The 24,634-nt window shown below is 39.8% G+C and overlaps 1 protein-coding gene and 1 pseudogene across 2 annotated transcripts; one reads left to right on the top strand and one right to left on the bottom strand.

Moving 5' to 3' along the window:
- Positions 1-6,908: 6,908 nt before the first annotated feature.
- LOC307048079 (dolichyl-diphosphooligosaccharide--protein glycosyltransferase subunit TMEM258-like) lies at positions 6,909-7,709 on the bottom strand (annotated as a pseudogene). Its single transcript has one exon. The product of its transcript is annotated as a dolichyl-diphosphooligosaccharide--protein glycosyltransferase subunit TMEM258-like (transcript).
- Positions 7,710-13,382: 5,673 nt separating this feature from the next.
- On the top strand, positions 13,383-24,634 carry CTBS (chitobiase; the record flags this gene model as incomplete). The annotated part of the gene is given in 6 exon segments (XM_079721201.1): positions 13,383-13,544; positions 13,546-13,563; positions 16,337-16,514; positions 19,992-20,065; positions 21,376-21,547; positions 24,606-24,634. Coding segments are annotated over 6 exon segments (633 nt in total).

The following is a 24,634-nucleotide window of genomic DNA, read 5'->3' as shown; positions in this document are numbered from 1 at the left end:
CCAACTTGAAATTGGCTTTCTCAGTTCTCTCTTTTTCATCTGGGAGGAACCCAGTCGGATTTCTGCCTACAGATGATAAAACCCTGCTCCATGTCCACACCAGATCTGTCCTCCTAGTCCAGGTTGGGAGGCTGGCTGAAAGCAAGGGTGACTACGGTAACACGGGGATGATCCCAAAGAGCAATTAGGCTGCTGCCCGGGGCCTGGTGGTTCCTGAAGCTCATAGTTTTTCAGAACTTCAGTGGTAGGGAATTGGGGAGGAAACTATGGTAAGTGAAGACCTAAAATGACCTGAATGTCCTCAGGTATAACATGGAAATGTTCTCCAGCTCTCTGAGAGCTATCCCAAGGTTAGCACATTAGGGCCTGGTACCAGACAGATACTGATAAATACTTATAGGATGAATGAATAGACACACTGCTAGAATGAACTAAACATAAATACTAGGGATGTTCTTTATATTTTCTTTCAAATGTTTTGATTTGAAAAATTTCTTAGCCATTTCCCCCATCTTGTTTCCAGATTCAATCTCCCCAAGTTGAACATGACGGTTACTGGCCCAAAGACCCCTTCATACCATCAAAGCTTCATACCATCAAAGCTGACTGCTATGATGGCATCCCGTCTCTCTGCCCCTGTTAACTTTGAGCACACCAGTGGGAAGGTTGGAAATATTTATGCCCCTGAAAATATGTCGAACACTATAATATCCTCAGGGCTCTCTACCTGCTGCATGTGACCACCAAGAAAACAGTCTATGAACTACAGAGGTGGGTGTGAATGCTTCCCCTGTACTTGCTGACCTTCCTCCCAGCTGTGAGATGGAGATGATCAGATGACAGGACCTCAGCCTTTGCCAACAGAAGGTTGTGAAGACCAGTGGGACTGGAACATGAATGGCTTCTCAGTCTACACTCCGGGGGTCCCAGGACAAGAGCTTCCCAGCACCTTCTCTGGACCAGCACCCCAGGGGGCATGGCACTCAGTGCCCACTCTCCTTAATCAATGTTGTACTGATTTGATCAGTGGTTTTCAAACTCTGTCCTACACAATCTGAGATGTTCTGCCCAGGAACCATGGTGAAGGATGGTGTGTGAGCAAAAATTCAAGCATTCCCTCTTCTAAATTGAACAGCCCTACTTTTTGTTTTTTAATTGATTTTGTATGTTAGCTTTCTACTCTTTTATGGGAAGGTAATGCTCCATTCTTCAAACAACAATGATAGCTCATGAGGCCAAAGATTAGGGTTCTAATGGTTCTAACATGGGACTCTCCTTCCTATAGGCACTTAACACATGCTCATTCAATTGAAGAGGCACTGCCTTCTCTGAACTTCATTTCCAAATTGAAACATTTGGGACTGAGTTTCCATTCCTGTGACTCACTGTAGGAAAACTGAAAAGAACCTGAAGTCAACCATGTCTATCTGCTGTTGTTTACCCAAATCATCACCTGTTGTTTACCAAACACCTAGCTTATAGTAAGCACTCAATGCATGTTGTTGAATGGATAAATGACTGAATGATGTGTGATCCTGCACAAGTTACTTGCCCTCAACTGTAAAATGAGCCTAAATCCACCTTTTTTTGCAGTGTATGGTGAAGATATAATGAAAAAGGATGGGTAAATTGTTTATCACATAGTAGGATCAACAAATATTCACTTTATTCTCTTCCCCTTCATGTAAACAGTAAACCTTATTCTCGCTCTTTTTTTTTTTTTGCCGTACGCGGGCCTCTCACTGCTGTGGCCTCTCCCGTTGCGGAGCACAGGCTCCGGACTCGCAGGCTCAGCGGCCATGGCTCATGGGCCCAGCCGCTCTGCGGCATGTGGGATCTTCCCGGACCGGGGCACGAAACCGTGTCCCCTGCATCGGCAGGCGGACTCTCAACCACTGCGCCACCAAGGAAGCCCCGACCTTATTCTCTTTGACCCACTTTTCCTGCCAGGAAATCACTTAATCTGATGGAAATAATTGATGGACCAATCACATCTGATTTCCATAAACAGGGTAGGAGGCCTAGCCTTCAGATTTCTGTCCATGCAGAACTTGGCCAGATGCCAATGTAACTAATAAATATACTGAAATACTGTACAAGTTTGGGTTACGTAAGATCTTTGAGTGATTACTTTGATGATGGAAAGTTATCATGTGATACCACAACAATAAAGAAATTTAATTACTTTTCTTCATTTAAAAAAATAGATGGTGGAAACCTTACAACATTTAGATGAGAATAACCATGGAATCCATAAAGATGTTGTACATAATTACCTAGAATTGGTACTTCTCACTCACAGATCTACCTGGGAGACCTTAGATAATATTTAGAAGCAGTTTGGGGATAAGATTCAATATAGGTAAAACTAGATTAGGGTTATATCACTTGATCAGGGATTCTTGTAATGGACCATGATGAGATAAATTAACAGAATTCTACAGATGTAGAGGCATTGACAGCCGAGTGCACAGCTAATAGCAGGAATTTGGGACCCATTCAAAGCTTTGAAAGTTAAGCTACATGGTGGTAAACTTAACAACATGGAAACAAGTTTGCTCTTCTCCATGACCTACGATCTTGTCAAGGCTGATGATCAACTGCTAAAAGTGGCCACAGTGGATAAATCCTAATTAGGCACCTTTTCAAAAAAGTATAGGCTAACAGGGAACCCAATAGTTCTTTTAGCTTTGAAATGGTTTTTAAATGAGAGTTCAAAGCCAAGTGGACAAAATATGTTTTCTAGCTAACTCTTTAAAATCATGCTCTATTCCAAAGGACACTACATCTTTATGAGGATAAGTTATGCTGTGCTTCGAATTTTGGAGGTATTGAGGTTGCAACGTTGGGAGAAGATTATTGTTTGAAAAATTTTACGAAGAACTAAAGAGAGGGGACAGCTATAGAGTTGTTCAGACCAACCTTTCTCTGACACATTTACCTAATTGTGCTAATGTCTTTCCAGATTGTCCCTGTGAATATAAAGACTGTCAAGTGCCTTGCTGAGAGCCAGATGCACCCTGTGTGCTTCATCCTCCTGACTTAGAAACCCCATGAGAAGTGGAAATGAGCAGACTGCCTATGAACTGCAGCCAGTGGACCCTTGCTGGTTTTGAGTGATTATCTCTGAAATGCTCTGAAACCATCAGCTTCAAAATCTACCCCAGATTTTTTGTGAGGGATGGATGTTGTGCTTGATGAAATAAATTCATATTTTAAAACAAGATGAGAAATCTAAACAGAATTTTTTTCTCTGCCCATTTGGGCCTCCTCCCTTCCCTACAGTGTGCATTGTTCATCTGCATTATTCATTAACCAGACTTCCCCAATGGCAGAAATACCTGCTCTGCCACAAAGATCAACTTTCTCCTTTCGCCAGCCATGTAACTCCTTAGACGATAACATTCCTTTCTCAATCCTGTAAGGGGTCACGATGACCCACCACTCACCTTGTGCATGCAGACTCTTTGGTGAACTTTATGTACAATGCCAACATCTCACTTCCCTTAAAGATAGTGACTGGTGCAGAACAGACGGGTCAGATGACCTGGGGAGACACAGGGCCACATCTTTTGGATGGTCTTAGCTTAAATACTTATTTATGACCTTATTGATGTCACTAGCTATATTACTTGTATTCTGCCTATTTTGCAAGATTATTGCTCCTTGCATTATCAGCTGTGTGACTGAACCACCGATAAAAAAAGTAATGACTAGAGGACTTGAAACGATTGACCAAATATAGAGTTCTATAAGATCAATGATCTTAACAGTGTACCTCTAGTTACGGGAAGAAGCAACAAGAGAGAAACATTTCCTGGACCAAAACAGGCTAGGAAAACAGGCTGTCCAGGGGCTTTTAGCTACTGTTAATAGGGCCTAGTCCAGTAACAGCACATTGAATGACCTATCAATGAAATCCTCGCCTGACATGGGAATAAGCAACAAGAGAGAAACATTTCCTGGACCAAAACAGGCTAGGAAAACAGGCTGTCCAGGGGCTTTTAGTTACTGTTAATAGGGCCTAGTCCAGTAACAGCACATTGAATGACCTATCAATGAAATCCTCGCCTGACCTGGGAATAAGCATTCTTAGCACCGTGGGACAAACCTGTCATAAAATGTTTCCCAAACCTTGATTGAAATTAAGACCAAAAAGGAAGAAACTGTAAAATAAAGACTATTGTCCACCATCCAGTTCTACAAGAATCAAGTCATTAGCCACTGCAGTCACTGACCTACAGTATACCCTGAAAGAATTCAGAGCGAAGATCAGGACGAGGCAATTTGTGTTCTGGGAAAAATGGAAGAACTGGCCCTCACATAGATATATTCAGGAGAAAATTTTATGAACCCAGTTTCTTGCATCTTCCCATACTTAGATAAGCACTAAAACCTTTAAAGAAGGTATCTGTTCCTTGCGAATAGCAGTAACCTTCTACCAAGACGTGTGCTTGATCGTACATACCCCTTCTCTGAAATCACATATATACTGGCCTCGCCCTTTACATCTTTGGAACAGTCCTCAGAGCTTTCTGAAAGATTGTCTCCTTGGTTATAATCCTCAGGTTGATGTGAATAAAATTTTCCATTTGTTTTTTAGATTGTTGATTAATTTTTCATTGATCTGTTAAATCTCCCAAACTCTATCTTTTATTACTTAAAAATATTTGTGATATTTGCTGCCTCTGGCACAGCTTATGCTCCCGTGATTTCTTAAAAGCTCACCAACAGTGGTTCGTCATCCTTTACATAAGATCACTAACAATAGCTTAGCGCATATTGAGTTCTTAATAGAAGCCGAGTACTGTTTTAAAAACTTAATACACTATTAACATATTCAACCCTGTGAACTAGGTACTATTATTGTCCCCATTTTATAGATGAGTCACGTAGTGTATGAAGCACATAGTATATAAAACTTGCCCAAAGGCACACAGGTATCAATAATAAGTAAAGCAAATGTTTGAACCCAGGCAATCTGGTGCTGGATCCTATAAGGTGAGCCTTTACACTACACCGTCTCTGTTCAGAAACCTGGGGCAGTTGTTTGGCCCTTGACCTCTGTCATATCACCTCCTCCATTGTACCTGCTTGTCCAGCTTTCTTTCCCTCCACCTGAAGTTCGGTGTGGAGCCTTCCTGATGGATGTACCAGTGAATTTCCTTAGAAACACGTCCATTCAGTTGTCTTCTCAGATCCACCTTGTCATTCGTGCTTTACCAAATGAGCCATCTGCAATTCAACCGAGTCCTTCTGGTTCTGACTGTACATTGCTAACTACCATGAAACAATAAAATAGTATCAGTTCATAGCCATCATTGTTAAGTATTGGTCGGAAAAGCTACTGTTTCAATCAAATTATCTGTGTTATCTAGTTAAGAGTGACCATGAGTGAGCCACTTAAGGCCCTTCTTTCCACCACCCGACTCTCTCTTTGATGGGGACTGGCGACTACCCCACTAATTTGGAAAGACTCCACTGGCTCTTGTAGGATATGGATCCTCTATATTCAAGTATTGTAAGGTGACTTCATCCTGTCCTAACACTATTCTTTGGTTGATTGGTATCATTCAGATATCAATCATAGATTTTTAAAAGTGGTTGTGAGTCTTCAGAAATCCAGATGTAGAGTCCAGAAATTGCTTCATCTTCAGGGTCTTTACTCTGAGTTTCCAGAAACTGGAAGCTCACATAATGATCTCTGTACTACCAAATCTCTACAGTGCTCACCCAGTGTAGCCAAGGCACAGTCCCTGATTTTTAACTAATTTTGGAGTCTGTCTTTAGCTGTCCATGCCAAGATCAGAGAAAGCAGAGATTAGCCTAACATACTCATTCAGACTCTCTTGTTTATAAATGCAAATTTCTACAGACATCAAACAAAAGCAGGACATTTGAAGGCTTTAAGATGATTTGTATTGCATCTATCCATATTTCTGCAATTTGTTCTATGGCTGCTCTAAATGTTTCCTAACGTTCCAAGTTATATTTTTTCCTTATATGTGCATTGAAGGGGAAGGGTGGATGTGTGTGTGTACACACACACACACACACACACACTCACTCACTCACTTATAATTGCCACCTGGAGGTTTGGGGTTGGTCCTGGAGTAGGGCACCACTTGGTATTTGCTTCATGCCTCGTTGTATCCCAAATACCGTTTTTATTCTTTCCTTCTCCAAAATCTAATCAAGCTCCTTCAGCGACCTAGAGACACCTGCTGGTAGATGCTGATAATATACAAATACTACTCAAGACAGATGACCCAAGACAAGTCATTCAAAATTAAGCCACAGAAGAGCTCTAGAAATGGGGGACTGAGAGGTGGGGTGCTGTACCGAGGCTGTGGCTATGGAGATAAAATAAAAACCCCTGACTTGAGAAAGATTTGAATTGCTAACCCATCTGTCAGTTCACACCCTAAACACTGACTTGGTTTCCTTCCCTTAGAATTAACTAACAACTAGTGTCATCAGCACAGGCAAAGCCATATTTAATGGAGTGCAGATTAGGGCTAGCCGGAAGCTTATGACATTTATTTTGGATAAACTCTGATCCATGTATTACTTATGGGTATTTGGGGGGCCTTTTTAGAGAATTCTAATGGGGGATAATAATAGCATTACCACAAAAGGTAGTTTTGCTTTTGTTTTTTGTTTGTTTGTTTTTGTGTGGTACGCGGGCCTCTCACTGTTGTGGCCTCTCCCGTTGCGGAGCACAGGCTCCGGATGCGCTGGCTCAGCGGCCATGGCTCACGGGCCTAGCCACTCCGCGGCATGTGGGATCTTCCCGGACTGGGGCACGAACCCGTGTCCCCTGCATCGGCAGGCGGACTCTCAACCACTGTGCCACCAGGGAAGCCCTGTTTTTGTTTTTTTTTTTAATGACTAAATCAACAGTGCCTGGCACATAGTAAGTGCTATTATGATTTTTATTGCCTGATGATGGGCTTGCTTTGCAGGTTTCCATGACTTTGCAGCTGTGGCCCTGAGTAAATGCTATGAGGATGACATGGTCCTAGTTCTGAAGGTCAGGGGCAATGCTGAGCAGTTTACCAGCATCAAACTTATTCTGAAGTTCCTATTCAGGATTTCTCTCTTTCCTTCCTTCTTCCTTCCTTCTTTCCTTCCTCCTTCCCTCCCTCCCTTCCTCCTCTTTCTTTCTTTCTCTCTCTCTCTCTTTCTTTCTTTCTTCTTTCTTCTCCTTCTCCTTCTTCTTCTTCTTCTTCTTCCTTTCTTCTTTCTTTCTCTTTCCACATCTGCCTTTACTGTGAGCAGCAGGTGGGACACTTACAGCAACAGTTAAAAAAGTTAATTTACAAAAACCAAGATTCAATGATTCTACCTGGTTGGATCCCTTAGGAGCTCATATGTAGATGCCAACCCAGAGTAACAGGAAGAGAACTCCAAAGTCAGTGAATAGCAAGGCCACCAAGGAGATGAGAAGCTTTTTTACATATCATGAGTGTGCTTGGTGGAGGTGGCTTCATAAACAAAGTACCAGCGAGTGAAGAACCAGCCAATAGCCAGCAACCCCATGGTCAGATAGGGGAAGACAGCCAGGTTCCCTGGGATGGTGTATCTGTTCGTGGCCTTGAGCTCCATTTTTCTGGACACAGAGTAATCCACCAGTTTGCCCCGTCTGGGTTTGCATCTGCTGCTTTGGGCCTTCCTGTTGGGGTTCAGGCAGAGGCTGTGATGGCATCAGGAAGACTGCCCAGAATGATCCTGTAAAAAAAAAAAGTGAGCTCTGAATGGGAAAGATGATAGACAAGACAAAAGTTGTCTTTCAGCATACAGATGGCCAACAGGCACTTGAAAAGATACTGAACATCACTAATCATCAGAGAAATGCAAATCAAAATGATGATATCACCTCGCACATGTCAGAATGGCCATCACCAAAAAGACCATAAATAACAAATGTTGGCAAGGAGGTAGAGAAAAGGGAACCCTTGTACATTGTTGGAGGGAATGTAAATTGGTACAGCCACTATGGAAAACAGTATGGAGGTTCCTCAAACAACTAAATATAGACCTACCATGTGATCCAGCAATTCCACTCTTGGGTATATATCTGAAGAAAACAAAAACACTAATTCCAAAAGGTATAGGCACCCCAATGTTCACAGCAGCACTATTTATGACAGCCAAGATATGGAAGCAACCCAAGTGTCTATCAACAGATGAATGGATAAAGAAGACATGGTATACACACACACACTCACACACACACACACACACACACACACACAATGGAATACTACTCAGCCATATAAAAGAATGAAATTTTGCCATTTGTAACAACATGGATAGACCTGGAGAGTATTATGCTAAGTGAAATAAGTCAGACAGACTTATAACTAGTAACTCACTAGTGGTTACTAGAGAGAAGAGGTAAGGGGGAGGGGCAAGGGGGAGGGGCAAGATAGAGGTAGAGGGTTAAGAGGTACAGCTAATATGTATAAAATAAATAAACTACAAGGATAATGTATAGCACAGGAAATACAGCCAATATTTTATAATAATTATAAATGAAGTATAATCTATAAAAATGCTGAATTACTATGTTGTATACCTAAAACTAATATAATGTTGTAAATCAACTATATCGCCAAAAAATGTTGTCTTTCAGTGAGTTGTTTTTAAAATCTATAAATGTATTTCTGGGAACTTTGAGTGGAGGATTTGCTCAGCAATTTTTAAAAATCTGAATAAATATATGAACATACAAATAATCTGGTGTATGAACTCACTGCAGATCCGGGGAAAAGCATGGAAGCCACAGAAAAGCAGAAAAAAGTGATCTCCCTTCTCGGTAGAAGCTTCTCCTTGCTCTGGACCCAGCCATTCTTCATGCTCGACCATATGATTTCTACATTTCAGGGTTTCCCCTGCAGCAAAGCTTACACGCCCTCGTCATATTCTAGGTCTCAGCAACGGGTGAACAGAGATATTCACGAGAAACATAGCATTTCTTTGCTACTGAATGTTGCCACTTTTGGACAGTGTTTTTTTTCCTCTGTTAAACTTAAAACATTGCTCTTGACCAGCGAAAGCTTCTTCCTCTCAGGGCTGCTTGCATCTGCCTTGGATGTGCATTTTAATGTTACTTGATGGTGAGGAGAATTGGGGGCATTTTCTTCCTTGTCCTAAATGATTTCCTAAGAGTTTTAAGATCATTGTGCTTTATGCATAGACTCTACATCTAATCTGGATGTAAAAATTGCTATTACCTATGCATCATGACAACAAGAGGGTTTTTTATAATTTGAGAGGGTTAGATTAGCTTAAGCTACTGAGATAGATGTTATGTATATTTGAGATACAACATAGGGATCTAGTTGTTCAGTTTAAATTGGGTCAAAATGCCAGTGAAATGTAAATGATGTTCATATGATATTTTAACATGCCATCTTTTTTCTCTTTTGAAGATGATATTGGCACACCATTGTAATCATGTCTGTCAACAAAATGACCTTGAACTCCATTAAAAAATGCAAATAATTTTGCGCATAGAATTTGATGCCAAGATAAACATGCAAACAAAGAATTTCAGGTTATAACTTCCTGTACCTCAGGATCAGTGATGCACTGATAAATGGTTCTCAAAAAATACATAAAACAAAACACGAAAACAATGCTGATTGATTTGTAATATTTGTCATCTTCCATAATATAAATACTTCTGTTGTGGCCAATTTTGAGCTACCAACAGTTACTAGCTTACAAAATTCCTGAATACTTAACAGTTAGATCTGGTGAGCTGGCATGAGCTGCTTCTGGGGCACCACTGTATCTATTTCTCTTTCATGCTCTTTTACCTCTGGGCCTTTGCACCTGCTGTTCTTTTTGCCTGGAATGCTCCAGTGACCTCTCTCCTCACTTTGCAAATTGGCTCTTCACTTAGCATCACTGGAATCCTTAAATGAATTAAACAGTGGTATAAAGCAATTGGAATGATGTCTGGCATACAGTGAACACTATTTAAGAGATGTTTATTAATATTCTTTTCCTTCACTGACCACCTAAGACTGAATTAGGTGTTCTTCTGAGTGCCCAGTCTGCTGTGCTTCTCCTGTGGTACCTCCCTGACTCTGTTGTACTGGCTCCCTTTCCAGCCCTTGTTGGATCAACCTCCATAATAGATGGACTGGCTTTGTTTACTGTTACATCCCTGCCTAGCAGAGTGCCTGGAAAGTGGAAGACACTCAATATATATTTGTTAAATAATACAACACAAGAATAAATGAAGTCTCTCATGATCAGTTTGGGAGTCAATTTACCACAATTTCTGTGGGTTAAAAAAAAATCACTTCTGTGTACCCAAATAACCTGACGTGATATGGAAGTTGTTAATTAGTTGAAAGCATAGGCCCCCTCTCAAAAATTATGTGTAACACTAAGCAATGTGTTCTTTAATTTTTCACCAGCACATAATAAAAAATTTGAATATTGTTTGATCTTCTCAGAATGTTAACTCTACAATATTCTATGACAAACATGTTACTAATAAGAATGCAAAAACATTGCATTACTAATAACGAGAATGCCAAGCATTTACAAACACTACCCAAAGATGTTGATATTAACTGTCAGATTGTATCCTCCCAGCAACTTCGTGAGTTAAAACTTAGTGTTCTTAAACCGATTTGTAGGCAGAAAATGAGATACTAATCACTGGAAAACTATGCTGAGACTTCTAGTCTCAGTTTTGCACTCATTTCACTTTGGCTTCCTGTTGAAAAGTAAAATCTCTAGGGAAAAAAAAATTAAGCCTGTGATGTTGGAAACCATCTTGGCACCATAAGGAGAAAATCTACCCGACAACAGAGCCAACTCAGAGAAAAGCAGAGCCAAGAACTGAAGAACTGGAGAATGAGGCTGAGAACTAGTGATATGATTAATGTCTCCGGGTCCTGAAGATTTACCCATGAAAGTTCAGTTCCTTAAGATAATAAATTCCCACTTTTATTGCTCAAGTCGAGTTTTCTGTCATTGGTATCAAGTGTCATCCTGATTTGGTTCAGGAAAATTCGATACTTTTATATGCAGAGTTAGCAGCAGGAGTGACAAGATAGCAGTAGGTAAGGAGAATGGGAAGGAGCTGAACTGAGGAGGTTTTAAAAATGGGGCATGAGTGAATTGTGGCAGTAAAAGAAATATGAATGCCACTCCAGGAATGTAAATGTAAAACATCACTTCTTAGCCTTATACCTAAGAGCAATCTAGTGGTCCACAGATAAACTAAAAACTGGTTCACAAAATTTGTATGAATATGTATATGCTGTTTTCTGGAGAGAGTTCATAGCTATTCACAGATCCTCAAAAACAAAACAAAACAAAACTGTGAGTTCCCATAATAAGAAATACTGCCCTACTAAATGGGGAAGGCTTCTGAAATAGTGGTGAAATGTAAAATCGAAAAGCTGTACTTTAGAGAGATTATAAAATCACTAATTATGGCAGTGACTCTCAGATTACATACCACAACCACCTGCATCACAGTCACCTGGGGCTCTTGTTTCAAATTCACATTCATAGCCCCCATCCAGACTCAGTGAACCAGAATCTCTGGGGGCAGGGCCTAGAACACTCCATTTGGAGTATATGATAGGTCAATATTTTGAAATTTTACATGACTTTCCCACTTGATTGATAATTCTGCAGAATTTTATGTGGAAAGCATATTCTTTCAGAATTTCAAACACATTGTTTCATTGTCTTTGAGCTTTAGATGTTGCTGTTGAGAAATCTGATGACATTCTGATTCTTAATACTTTGTGATTTTTTTTCTCTCTGGAAGCTCTCAGCATCTATTCTTTGCCCTTTCCTTCTGAAAACTCCTGTCCTTCATTCCTGGAATTTTTCTTGAATTACTTAATTGATGATTTCTTCCCATCTGGACTGCTCTTCCAATTTTCTTCCCGGTGCGGAGCACAGGCTCCAGACGCGCAGGCTCAGCGGCCATGGCTCACGGGCCCAGCCACTCCGCGGCATGTGGGATCTTCCCGGACCGGGGCACATACCCGTGTCCCCTGCATCAGCAGGCGGACTCTCAACCACTGTGCCACCAGGGAAGCCCTGATTTTCTTTCTTTTTGAAGAGTATTTTTGTGTTACTTTGCTCAAATCTTCTGTGATTTTTTCCTCATTTCTGTGATCTTCTTTCTAATTTCCAAGAACTCTTTCTAGTCCCACCCCGCTTTTTAAAAAATTTCATCCTGTTGTGGCTTCATCTTCTCTTGCCTTTCTGGGGATATTACTGAGAGTTTTTTTTTTTTTTTTTAATGTCCTCCCTACAATGTTTGTTTCCTCCATATTCCTTTTTCTGTTATTCCTTTTATACTATTCAATTGTCTTGTTTGTTGTCCATGATTAAAAGTAAGAGATAAAAAGTAAAGAGGGAGCTCTGAGTGGGTGCCTGGTGTTTCTGACTAAATTTTGCTATAGGGTGAACTGCGGGCATGTTGTCAATATCTTTGGTCAGGCACAAAGTCAGTTATATCCTATTTTAGGTATGGTACCTGGGCAAGTACCAGATAATTCACCCTCCCCAGAGCATTAAACCTCCAAACTTCAGCCTGGGTGGGAGAGGGGCAGCTGCCCAGAGACATAAGGCTGGAGAAAGGATCTAGAGATTTCACTGCTTCTCAAGCAGCTTTCACCTATTCCCCTTTATTTTCGGACATCTTAACCTCCATCTCCCCTTCACCCCTAATTCCTGAGGCACCTCTTGTAGTTCCGGAACCTTTTGAAGATTCTGAGGTTTAAATTGCGTTGTTTCTCAAGTTTCCGCACTGTTGGGGCCTGGGGCACTTACCCCTCATACTTGTGCTTTCAAGCTTCCAAAATGTTGCTGTCATCTCCCTTCCCTTGTGGGTTGACGTTTTCACTGGAGTTTAAGCATGGGAGGAGGCGAAATTAGAGGCCGTATTCGAACCGCTGTCTTAATTCAGCAGATACCTGTGTCTTCAAAATCTTTGGGCCATTCCAACCATGTAGCACAGTCATCCCTTCCAAGGCATCCTACTTCTCCATTTTGAGGACTCCCTCCAGTTTCAGACTCCACAAGGAGGACACAAACAACTATGACACAGAGCCAAAGAGAGGCACATAGATGGTAGGCGATATACACTTGAGTCAACTGTCTGCCGGGCACCGAGGCCCCGGCTCCCTGGGCTTGACGTGCTAGGGGCACCGCGGCCTCTGTCCCTCTCTCCCGCAGCCCCAGATCCCCCGGACTTGGCGACCGCCCAGCTCCTCCCCTGCCCAGCCGGGGAGCTCGGCCCGGCCCCTCCCCTCCCCTACATCTCCCCTCCATAAAGCAGGCGCCGCCCAGGAATCCTGGACAGCTCTGCTGATTGGTGAGCCGCTGGCATGGCCTGGCCGCAGCTCCGGAGCCGGCGCCTCGTTCCCACACTGCACGGGGCCCCGGGGCTCGCTCCTCTGCTGCTGCCGCTGCTCCTGGCAGTGCGCGTCTGGCTCGGGGCCGACTGCCAGTGCCAGGCCCCAGCGCTGTGCCGTCCCATCACCCATCGCCCATCGCCCCGACTTCGAGGTCAGTGGCCTCTCTCTCCCCTGACGCTCCGGGTCTGGTCCTCAAGGCCCTAAGAGGAGTTACAGTAGAATAACCGAGCCCGAGAAAGAGGTGTTGGGGGCGCAAAACCAGCTTTGACCACTCGCGGAGGGGCCTTTCTGTCCACGGATTTCCTTCAGCCTTAAAGATGAGGACATTTTGGCTCAGAGAGATTGAGTAACTCCTCCCAGGTCTCACAGTATTCCAACCCAGATCTGACTCCAAGTGCAAGTTCCTTGCATTGCCCTGCTGTGCCTCTCCCCAGGCAGTCTGACCAGACAAGCAAGGAGGCTGGTAAGGAGATACTCCCTAAGTAGCAACACCCGTTGCTTTCCAAGAGAATCGAAGATGAGTTTGAAAGAATCTCAGCACTCCCACGGTCCAGTGGAAGACTGAATGTTCTGCTTACTTTGCTTTTCTATACCTGCCACACAAGAAGGGGATAAAAATAGGTCTTTAAGTAAAAATTCCATCTACCCACCTAAGAATTTATAAGGCCTTGGGCAGCTTTAAGCAAACACCCTTTCGGAGGTAATATGAAGACCACTTGTCTGCCTAGAGTTTGATGACTGCACCGGGAACTGGACACATCAGGCAGGTGGAAAAGTTCAGTCCAAAAGAGAAATTCTTGTATAAACATAGCGACAATTGCCAGTTCTTAATCACGCAGATTACGTTTGAGGCAGGGACATTTAAATGTCAGTTAAAAAAAGTAATATAAATTGCTTAGAAGGAGTAAAAATGGTGGAAGTGTTTATGGAGAACATGCCTAGTGTGTAAGCCTAACATCTGAAAGACTTTCTGTAGCACCCAATAGCTCTTAGTCGGTTAGGTGGCATCTGGGGGCATTTAGAAAACCAATTATGCAAAGAAGCCAAATTTTGTTCATTTGTATGCTGGTGGTTAATGGTCTTTTCTCTCTACTGACCTATATTTTTCAAAGACAAAGACTAGACTGCATTACTTTTTCCCTTATATATTCAATTGGTTCATCAAGCTATTTTTTAGTATTTCTTTTATATCACAAGCTCTCTGTATATTTTTAACATATTAAATCTTTGTTATCAGAATTGAAATAGGGGTAAGGTTTGTGACATAAATATGATTCTAAGAAGTCTAAAAACAATGGGTTGTTCAGTTTCACATTTTGTAATTTTTGTTATTTCAGTGGGTAACTGCCTAGTAGAAAAATGGGTTATGCATAGTTAATTCTGAACAATAAACAAAAAACCAAAAAGGAGACAGAAAATTAGGAAAAGCCTGGTTTAATTTTTATAGCTAGCTCTCCCCACCCTCACCCATCTGTTCTTCTCACAGTGGCCCAGTGATCATAGATATCACTCTCCCTTTCTCTCTCCCCCTCTCCCTGTGTGTCTGTCTGTCTCTCTCATTTTTTAATGCAAATCTTATGATCCTCTGCTTAATGCTTCCCATTCATCTCAGGAGAAAACAGAGACTCCTCAGTGGTCTACAAAGCCCTACTTGATCCTGCCACCACCTACCTCAGTAGTTTCATCAGTTTCATCTGTTTCCATGTACTTTCAGGATTTCTGTGCTCCAGCCTCACTGACCTTCTTTTGGCTCCAGAAATTCAGAATTCTCCTGAGCTATTGAGACCTTTGCCCTTTTTCGTTCCCTCTTCTGAGAATGCTCTTTTTTGTGCATTGGTACCCCTCTGTCCTGTCTAGGTCATTGCCCAGATTTCAGTCCTCCCCTAAAGAGTGTAGTCCTCAGGGAAGTTTTTCTGCCCTACCAGGGTCGCAGGTCCCCTTTATATGCTGTCATGGCGCCCTGCATTTCCATGTAGCCCTTAACACTATTGCATTAAATAACCAATGGACCTGGTCTGTGTCACTAATGCCTAACAATATACCCTGCCTATACCTTATTGGGATTCAAAAATATTTGCTAAATCAATGAATTAACACCTTATTTGGGATAAAGTAAAAATGATCAGTGCTTCTAATATCATGTGGAGAAAAAAATACAGGAGAAACATAACATCAACCACCTTAGTATTTAACTTGAGTACTAGTCTAAGAAGTAAGGTTCACCAGAAATCATTCATAGTAAATGCAGTACCTATGAGCCCATCTGCAGCGGCCAGAAACTTGAGTATTTTCAACCTCCTCCCTTTCTCTTACCTTACTCACTCAGTGGGTCAGAGTCCTGTTAATTTTGCCTTCTTAGGATCTTCCAGATTTATTCATTTATCTCATAGTCTCCGCTGCTCCACAACTTTAGTTGAGGTCACCATCATCTCTTGCCTGCATTCTTCCAAAGCTTTCCTATTAGATATTCTGCCTCCAGTTTTGTCTCTTTAAACCATTTCCCACTTCAGCTGAAGGGATTTTTCTAAAATGCATACCTAAAATATGTATATTCTCTTTTTAAAACCCTTTCCCTTGGGATAATTTCTCAAGAAGGCTTCAAGTCCTTTCATGATTTAACCCTGCCTACCACCCTCAGGTTCTTCACTGTTGTCTCCCTCCAAATTTTAGGCATCAGCCATACAAACCTCCATGCTCTGCCTCCAGGCCTTGACACTTGCCCCTATTTCTTCCTAGCCTACCCTCTCCTACTTTCCAGGCCCCACTAATTTCCTCTGCCACCAATTAATTGGGACCCCTATGTCTTATTCACTGTTGTACTCTCAGTGCCTGGCATATGATCAACGTTTAATTGTTACTTTGGGTGGTCAGCATGATATTCTTCTTGGTTTAAGTGAGGGTGCTTATCCCTGTTGTTTTGGCAGGTCTTTGTGTTTGATATTGGACATAAAACTTGGAAATATTATGACTGGTCACAGACTACAACTGTGGTACTTTTTTCAAATTATGACTCAGAACTTATGTGCTATGCTCATTCAAAAGGAGCCAGGGTAGTGCTAAAAGGTGAGTTACAGTTTTTACCAGATGTGTCTAAGCCAATTGGTAAGTTATACTTACATCATCTGTTATCTTGAATTTCCAAAAAATTCTTTTCATGTTTATATTTTTAGCATCCTAAAATTAATCTTAGATACTGTTTAATTCATTTCTTGGGTAGAGATATTTTTAAAGAATTAAGTAAACTACTGTATGGTTTTGAGCAAAATATGAATCCTAATTAGCATGATGACCCTTAGCTAGCCATAGTCCATGATTTCTTCTTTTAATTTGAGAATATTACTAATTATTCGTAATGGTTATTTAGAAGATTAAGGACTAATGATTTTCTGTGATCTTGATATATTATTTCTTCATTTGGAAAACTTAAATTTTTCCAAATTAAGGTAGGGGGGAGATAAATTAGTAGTTTGGGATTAACATATACACACTACTATATACAAAACAGATAAACAAAAAGGACCTACTGTATGGCACAGGGAACTATATTCAATATCTTGTAATAACCTATAATGGAAAAGAATCTGAAAAAGAATAGGTATATATATATGTACAACTGAATCACTTCACTGTACACCTGAAACTAACACAACACTGTAAATTAACTATACGTCAATAAAAAAGTGTATTATAGAAATTATAATGGAACACATTAGGATGTTTCCTTCTTAAAAAAAAACTATACAATAATTTGTTAGTGGACACATAAAAAATGATGTAAATTTTGACATCCAAAACATAAGATGTCGGGTGGTGGAGTATAAAAATGTAGAGCTTTTGTATGTGGTCTAAGTTGTTAACAGTTTAAAATAGACTGTTGTAACTATAAGATGTTTTAAAAAATTATTTTTTCAGGTGTACAACATAATGATTTGATATTTGTATATATTGCAAAATGATCACCACAATAAGTCTAGTTAACATCCATCACCATACATAGTTACAAAATTTTTTTTTAATGTAAGCCACATGATAACCACAAAGCAAAAACCTACATTAGATATACAAAAGAAAATCAGAAAGGAATCAAGCATGCCACTACAGGGAATCACAAATCCCAAAGGAAGAGAGCAAGAAAAGAAGAAAGGAAAAAAGGAATTAGAAAATAGCCAGAAAACAATTAACAAAATGGCAATATTACATAGAAACCTATCAGTAATTACTTTAAATGGAAATGGACTAAATTCTTGAATCAAAAGACACAGAGTGGCTGAATGGATTAAAAAAAACAAGATCCAACTATACGCCGCCTATAAGAGACTCACTTCAGCTTTAAGGACACAAATAGACTAAAAATGAAAGGATTGAAAAACTAGTTCCAGGGCTTCCCTGGTGGCGCAGTGGTTGAGAGTCCGCCTGCCGATGCAGGGGGTCGGGTTCGTGCCCCGGTCTGGGAAGATCCCACATGCCGCGGAGCGGCCGGGCCCGTGAGCCATGGCCACTGAGCCTGCGCGTCCAGAGCCTGTGCTCCGCAACGGGAGAGGCCACAACAGTAAGAGGCCCGCGTACCGCAAAAAAAAAAAAAAACAAAAAAACAAAAAAAAAACTAGTTCCAGGCAAATGGAAACCGAAAGTGAGCAGGGGTAGCTATATTTATATCAGACAAAATAGACTTTAAGCAAAAAATGGTAACAAGAGACAAAGTTCATTATATAATTATAAAAGGGTCAGTTCACCAAGAAGATGTAACAATTTCAAATATTTATTGTGGGTGCTCCACATCAGAGCACCCAAATGTATTAAATAAACACTAAGATATCTGAAGGGAGAAACGGACAGCAATATAATTAGTAGAGGACTTTAATACTCCACTTTCAGCAATGGACAGATTATTCAGACATAATCAATAGGGAAACATCAATAAGGAAACTGTAGCTAGATACAGTTAGGCTGGTAAAAGGTATAAACTTTATTGTGAGATGAATAAGGTCTGAGGATTTAGTGCATAACATGATGACTATAGTTGATTGTACTGTATTGTATAATTTGAAATTTGCTAAGAGTAGAATTTTAGTGTTATCACCAAAATAAATAAATAAATAAGGTGACGGCTATGTTAATTAACTTGATGGGAATACTTTTGCATATATATGAATATCATCATATTGTACACTTAAAATATATTACAATTTTACTTGTCTATTATACCTCAGTAAAGCTGAGAAAAAAATGCTAGGCTAGACAGTGAGTTTTTTGAAGGCAGGGACCAGTTCCTTGATGTCTAACACAATGTTTAAAAATTACTTATTGAATATATGAATGATACCTGCCTTTCAAAATTTTAAATCTAGTTAAGTAGGATATATATAATATAAACTAATGACTCTAAATCTATCTCAGAATCACCTGGGAGTGCTTGTTAAAAATATGCCCAGAAGTTGATTCTGGCATAGATTCTAGGAACTGTATTTTTACCAACTGTGATAGGTGATTCTGGTGTAGTTGGTCAACATGAGCTTGAGAATCACTGGAAAAATAATAAATGATGTAACGATCAACATCTCTGTGGCTTTATACAAGTAGGGTAGGTTTGTCAGTGTGGAATTCAGCTTTTCAGATGAGTACAATCTAGATCAAGAATAGCAAATACCTGGTATGCAAGCCACCATACTCCTCTCCTCACACATTTTGGTCTCAGAAACTTTTCCTTCATTCTCTAGATTGCTGTTGTTAATAGGGCAGAATTAATGTATGGGAACTTACTTGCTAGTCCTGATTAAGCTATAGTGAAAGAGCAAGGGGGAAGAGACTGAGCAAAGACTTTGCAGTAGGAATGTCTATTTCCATGTTTATGGGGCAAGTAGAGCAATATGGGCTACTATGTCAAGTTCATGTTAGTTAAGTTAGTGGGAAGTACAGTTGCCAAGATGAACCAGATTGTGGAAGATCCAGGATGTGACACTGAAGAGTATGCATTTTATTCTGTATGTAATGGGTAATGTGTATAGAAAGTATTTGGGGAAGATTATTTATGGTAGTACGTAAAAAAGTCTAGAGGAGAAAGAGAAACCTGTAAGGACTAACCCAGTAATCCAATAACTTGGAATTTATGGTTTGAATTGGGATGATGGCATAACCCTAACACTCAGCAAGTGTTCAGTATTCACTGAATTAATTAATTAACGGAAAGGAATGGGCAGAACAACTGTGAGAGGCCACCCAAAGGAAAATGTGAGATTAGTTATGGGGTGTGAGGGAAGAAGAGTCAGAAAATGGCCCAAAGGTTCTTAAACTGGTGACCAGAAAAAAATGACTAATATAGAGCCCCAGGAAGGAGAAATGAGTTTTTGGGAAAAGATTATAATTTAGGATTATAGAATTTGTGATCACAGAATTAAAGAGCTAGAAGTGCTCTTGAAGAATTCTTTCTACACCTTCATTGTTACATGTGGGAAAACAGATCAGATATTTAAAATGAAATAACCTAGTTATAAGAGAGCCAAGATAAGAACCAAAGTCTTTTGATTTCTTTTCTAATATACTAATGCTGCCTTCTCAAAAATATGAGATTAACCATGACAGGAAACCTAGATGAAAATATTCTCACTACTCAGGAGGGAACCCAGGTGAAAATATTCTCACTGCTCAGGAGAGAGGTAAGGACTTACAAAATGGATTTGAAATTTACCTGCTTAGACGGAATCACTTTCTCTATTACCTTATTATACTTCCATTTTGTAAGAGGGCACAGCGATAAAATGAAGTCCAATATGTAAAAATTTCACTTTATAACCTATTTTGCTGGAGAGCTTTGGGGAAAGCCTATACTTACAAAGCAGAGCTTTTAATGAAGCTTTAGAATGTTTGCAGACCTATATTAATAAAATAAAGCTAATTAATATTCAGTTAAGGCAATAAATCTTTTTTCTTTTACATTAGGTGTCGGAACTTATTTATTTTATAACTGAAAGTCTGACCCTTTGACCAACATCTTAAGGCAATAAATCTTTTTTTTTTTGCGGTACGCGGACCTCTCATTGTTGCGGCCTCTCCCGCTGCGGAGCACAGGCTCCGGACGCGCAGGCTCAGCGGCCATGGCTCACGGGCCCAGCCGCTCCGCGGCATGTGGGATCTTCCCAGACCGGGGCACGAACCCGTGTCCCCTGCATTGGCAGGCGGACTCTTTACCACTGCGCCACCAGGGAAGCCCGGCAATAAATCTTTTAAAGAGATTCATCCTTATTGAGGACTGGCTCACTATTCAAAATGAAAGATAATTTAACACTCAAGTTTTCTTTGAATATTTCCATAAAATAAGACCATTTAAGTGATTTGTTCAACATTTTGAGTTGATTAATTTATACCTGTAGCCATAAAACACCACTACTCTTTAACTGTAATGTTGGACTAAACTTACCATGTAAAGTAATTGTAAATCAAGGGCTCAAACTGCCAACACAGTCCAGTAAGCTTGTGCCAAGAGATGACCTATTTAGCTTGCACAATATTTTAAAAAAACTTTTGTATTTGAATTCTTTTAGTGTGCTTTTACTCTCTAGTTGCTTATGGGCCCTACCACACCCTACTGTGATTATACCAGTTTCCTTCAATCAGTCGAATTGCTAGTCTGTCCTTTGAAGTCATGTGACTTTAAAATTCCTCTTCTACACAGTGCCTTCTCCTGGTCATTGTATATGTCCAAATATGCCTGGGTCCAAATATATGTCCATTATCTAAATATATGTCCAAAACATTGTCCAAAATATATGTCTGGGTCAGTCTGTGTAGGCAAAAAATATATTTCTTAGAATTGTTTTAGTTCCATACATGTCAAAACTTATGTCAGACACATAAGTGGTTCTTTTTGAGGGGGGGAAGTAATATGAGGCAAGAGAATATATAATCAACAAAACATCTGCCATAATATGCATATTTGATCATGTTACATAAAATGGTTTTCCCACAGGTAACCTTTGATGTATCTTGGTCTCCAAACTGCGTAGGTAGGAGGTGCTATAATTATACTGGAATTGCAGATGCTTGTGACTTTCTCTTTGTGATGTCTTATGGTGAACGAAGTCTGGTCTGGTCACAATGTATTGCAGGAGCCAATTCTCCCTATACTAAGACATTAACTGGTAAGAATTCACAAAACAATCATTTATCAGCAATATTAATTCTATAACCTCAAACATTAAGATAATATTTTAGTATTTCTAAGTCATTTGTATACCTTTTCCATTTGTAATGCTTTCTTGAAACATATAAAAACCTCTTAATTTGAGAGCTTTAAAGTTTACAAAAAGTTTTAAAGTTCTGAAGTTTTCAATTACCTCTAAAAAATCTTGGGAGGTAGGTGTATTATATTAACCCTCTATTATAGATAAGATGAAGGGTGTTAAGTTCTCATGATTGCACAGCTATTAAGTATTATATGGTTGGAACTCAAGCAGGTGTTCTAACTTCAAGTCAACACTTGTCAGAAAGTTACACAAAGAAGATATTTGCTTACTTAGAATTTGATGGAATATTTTTGTTGAAATAACCAATGTTAAATAATTTAATAGTAAAGGTAGCTATAATGTGAGTACCTATTATACATGATTGATAGGATTGGCTTTATCTTATTTGGCATTTACTATTAGTACCCATGCTACATTAAAAATTATATTCCTATTAGAATTAAGAGTACTTCTGGGGCTTCCCTGGTGGCGCAGTGGTTGAGAGCCCGCCTGCCGATGCAGGGGACGCAGGTTCGTGCCCCGGTCCAGGAAGATCCCACATGCCACGGAGCGGCTGGGCCCGTGGGCCACGGCCGCTGAGCCTGCGCGTCTGGAGCCTGTGCTCCGCAGCGGGAGAGGCCGCAGCAGTGAGAGGCCTGCGTACTGCAAAAAAAAAAAAAAAAAAAAAAAAGAGTAAAATGTTTATTGGATAATAAAAGGACTTGCTTATAAATATAGTAAAATACTGATAAATCCAGGAACCAAAATCAAGTTCTTCTGTAAGCTTGTAATTTGTTTAGAAAATCTTTCTTCAAAATACTACCTACAGCAAGAAGTGTATATTTTTTATTTCAATTACTTTTATCTATAATCTGATTTGAATCCACTATTTATATAATTAAAGCTATGAAAGAAAAGGCAAAATATATTTTTTCAGATTTTCCTTATTTTTCAGCCCCAAAATGACTTGTTTTGTGAAATCAGCTGATTCTGATTCATCATTTATCAACATTATTCCAGGTATACCCCCAAACTTCTGTAGGGCAGAATTTCTTAAACCTGAGACTTCTGGTTTAGAAAATTAGAAATTAAACTCTGCCAGTTTAGGGAATCACTTTGACACCAATGAGGTTCTAAATATAAACTAAATATAAACTTAAACTAAATATAAACACAAACTGCATGCTAGTATACCAGAATATGCTTTTATTTCTTTTTTTAAGATTATTGAAGAAATGAAAACACCAAATTTTAAAATTCTATATTATAAAGTGATTTAATTAAAAATATAAAACTATATGGAACTTTTAACTCAAGATTTTAACTATTTTCCTCAGCCCTATATCCAATCCCTCTGCAAGTTTTACTGGTACCACTGCCAAAATACTTTGAGCATCTACCACATTCTCCCTTCTTCAATGCTACATTCCTAGGCAATCCACTATCATCTTTTGAAAGCTGTATTATCTTTCTAACGGTCTCTCTGCTTCCATTCTTGCCCCTCTACAGGCTATTCCATACCGCAGTCATCCTGATCTAAGATATTTTAAAAATCACATAAATCCTTAGTTTAAAAATCCTCTGATGTCTTCCGATATTACTTGTATTGATAATAAAACCCAAACTCCTTGACTTGGCCTATCTGTTCCTTGCTGATCTTTTGATTTTCTCCCTCTACATTCCTCCTTATTTATCACACTCCAGCCGTACTAGTCTTAGTTCAGGTCCTTAATTCTGCAAGCTTATTTCTATCTCTGTACCTTGATTTTTAGTGTTCCTCCTGTTTGGACTCTTTTTACCCTGTCTCTTCACATGCTTACCATTTTATTAATCAAATCTTAGTGATATCTCCTCAAAGAAGCCTTCCTTGAAAACCGCAGCTAAACCATCTCTCCTGCCCCACCACTCTTTACTGTACTCTTTTAATTGACTTTTCAGCTCTAATCAGTAGCTGACATTGTCTTACTTATTTATTGTTGGTCTCCTCCCATTAGAGGCAAGCTCCTTAAGGGCAGGGCTATGTTTGTCTTGTTTACTGCTGTATCCTCAGCATTTAAAACAATGCTGAGAACTGAGGTATATAGTAGGCTCAATAAATATTTGACGGCTGATACATACCTTTTATCATGAAACATTCCTGTTGAAATAGAAAGTGACCGATGATTCTCATTTTATAAATAGAAGGAGTGAGGCAAAAAGAGGAGAAATAACTTGCCTAAGTATAAGATTATTCTAGTATTAGAATCCTTGTCCTGTGATTTCTAATCCATTGCTCAAATCTGTCTGATAAAATTGTTCTTTTAAACAGCACAACAAGGCCAAATCATTGCCACCACTTCTGGGACAACACTAATATTATGAGGTAGAACATTAAGAAATACCTCCTGACGCTGTCTGTAACCTCTAGTCAGATCTAGTATTGAAGCAATAATTTTGCTGTAAATTGAGAATCCTAAAAGCAGTTAATTCCATATATACCTTTTACCCTTTTTATCCTCAAATACAACCCAAAATGCAGGCCTCTCAAATTATTTAACATCGCTCAAACCATTATCCTATACTTTCTCCACCCTGGCTCATTTTTCCATTTCTACCAGTTCTAACAACATTGTTTCTAATTCTATTGCAAGGAAACTGTCTATTTTTCCTACCTCATTTCTCTCATTCATTCACTCATCCAGTCAGTTTAGCAAAGCAGACACACACACATACCACAAAAATTGAGCACCCAGGGGACACTAAGGGACACAAAGAAGGCTTCAAGAGTGGTATCTTAGCTGAGATTGAATGACTGGTAGGAAATAACCAGGAACTGGGAAGAAGGGGGTAGAAGGAGAAGATAGGAAAAGAAGATTTAGGTGGCAGAGGGGAAAGAATGCCTGAAGGCCTACAGCCAAGAGGAGGCACACTTCAGATTCTAGTTCATCTACCACTTTTCCTGCAAGCCTTTCTTGACCTCTTCCATCTAATTTAGGTGTTCTTCCTCTGTACTCCTATGCATAG

This window comes from Hyperoodon ampullatus, assembly GCF_949752795.1.
Source record: "Hyperoodon ampullatus genome assembly, chromosome: 2".
Classification (NCBI taxonomy): Eukaryota; Metazoa; Chordata; class Mammalia; order Artiodactyla; family Ziphiidae; genus Hyperoodon; species Hyperoodon ampullatus.
This window is presented reverse-complemented; position numbering and strand designations above follow the sequence as displayed.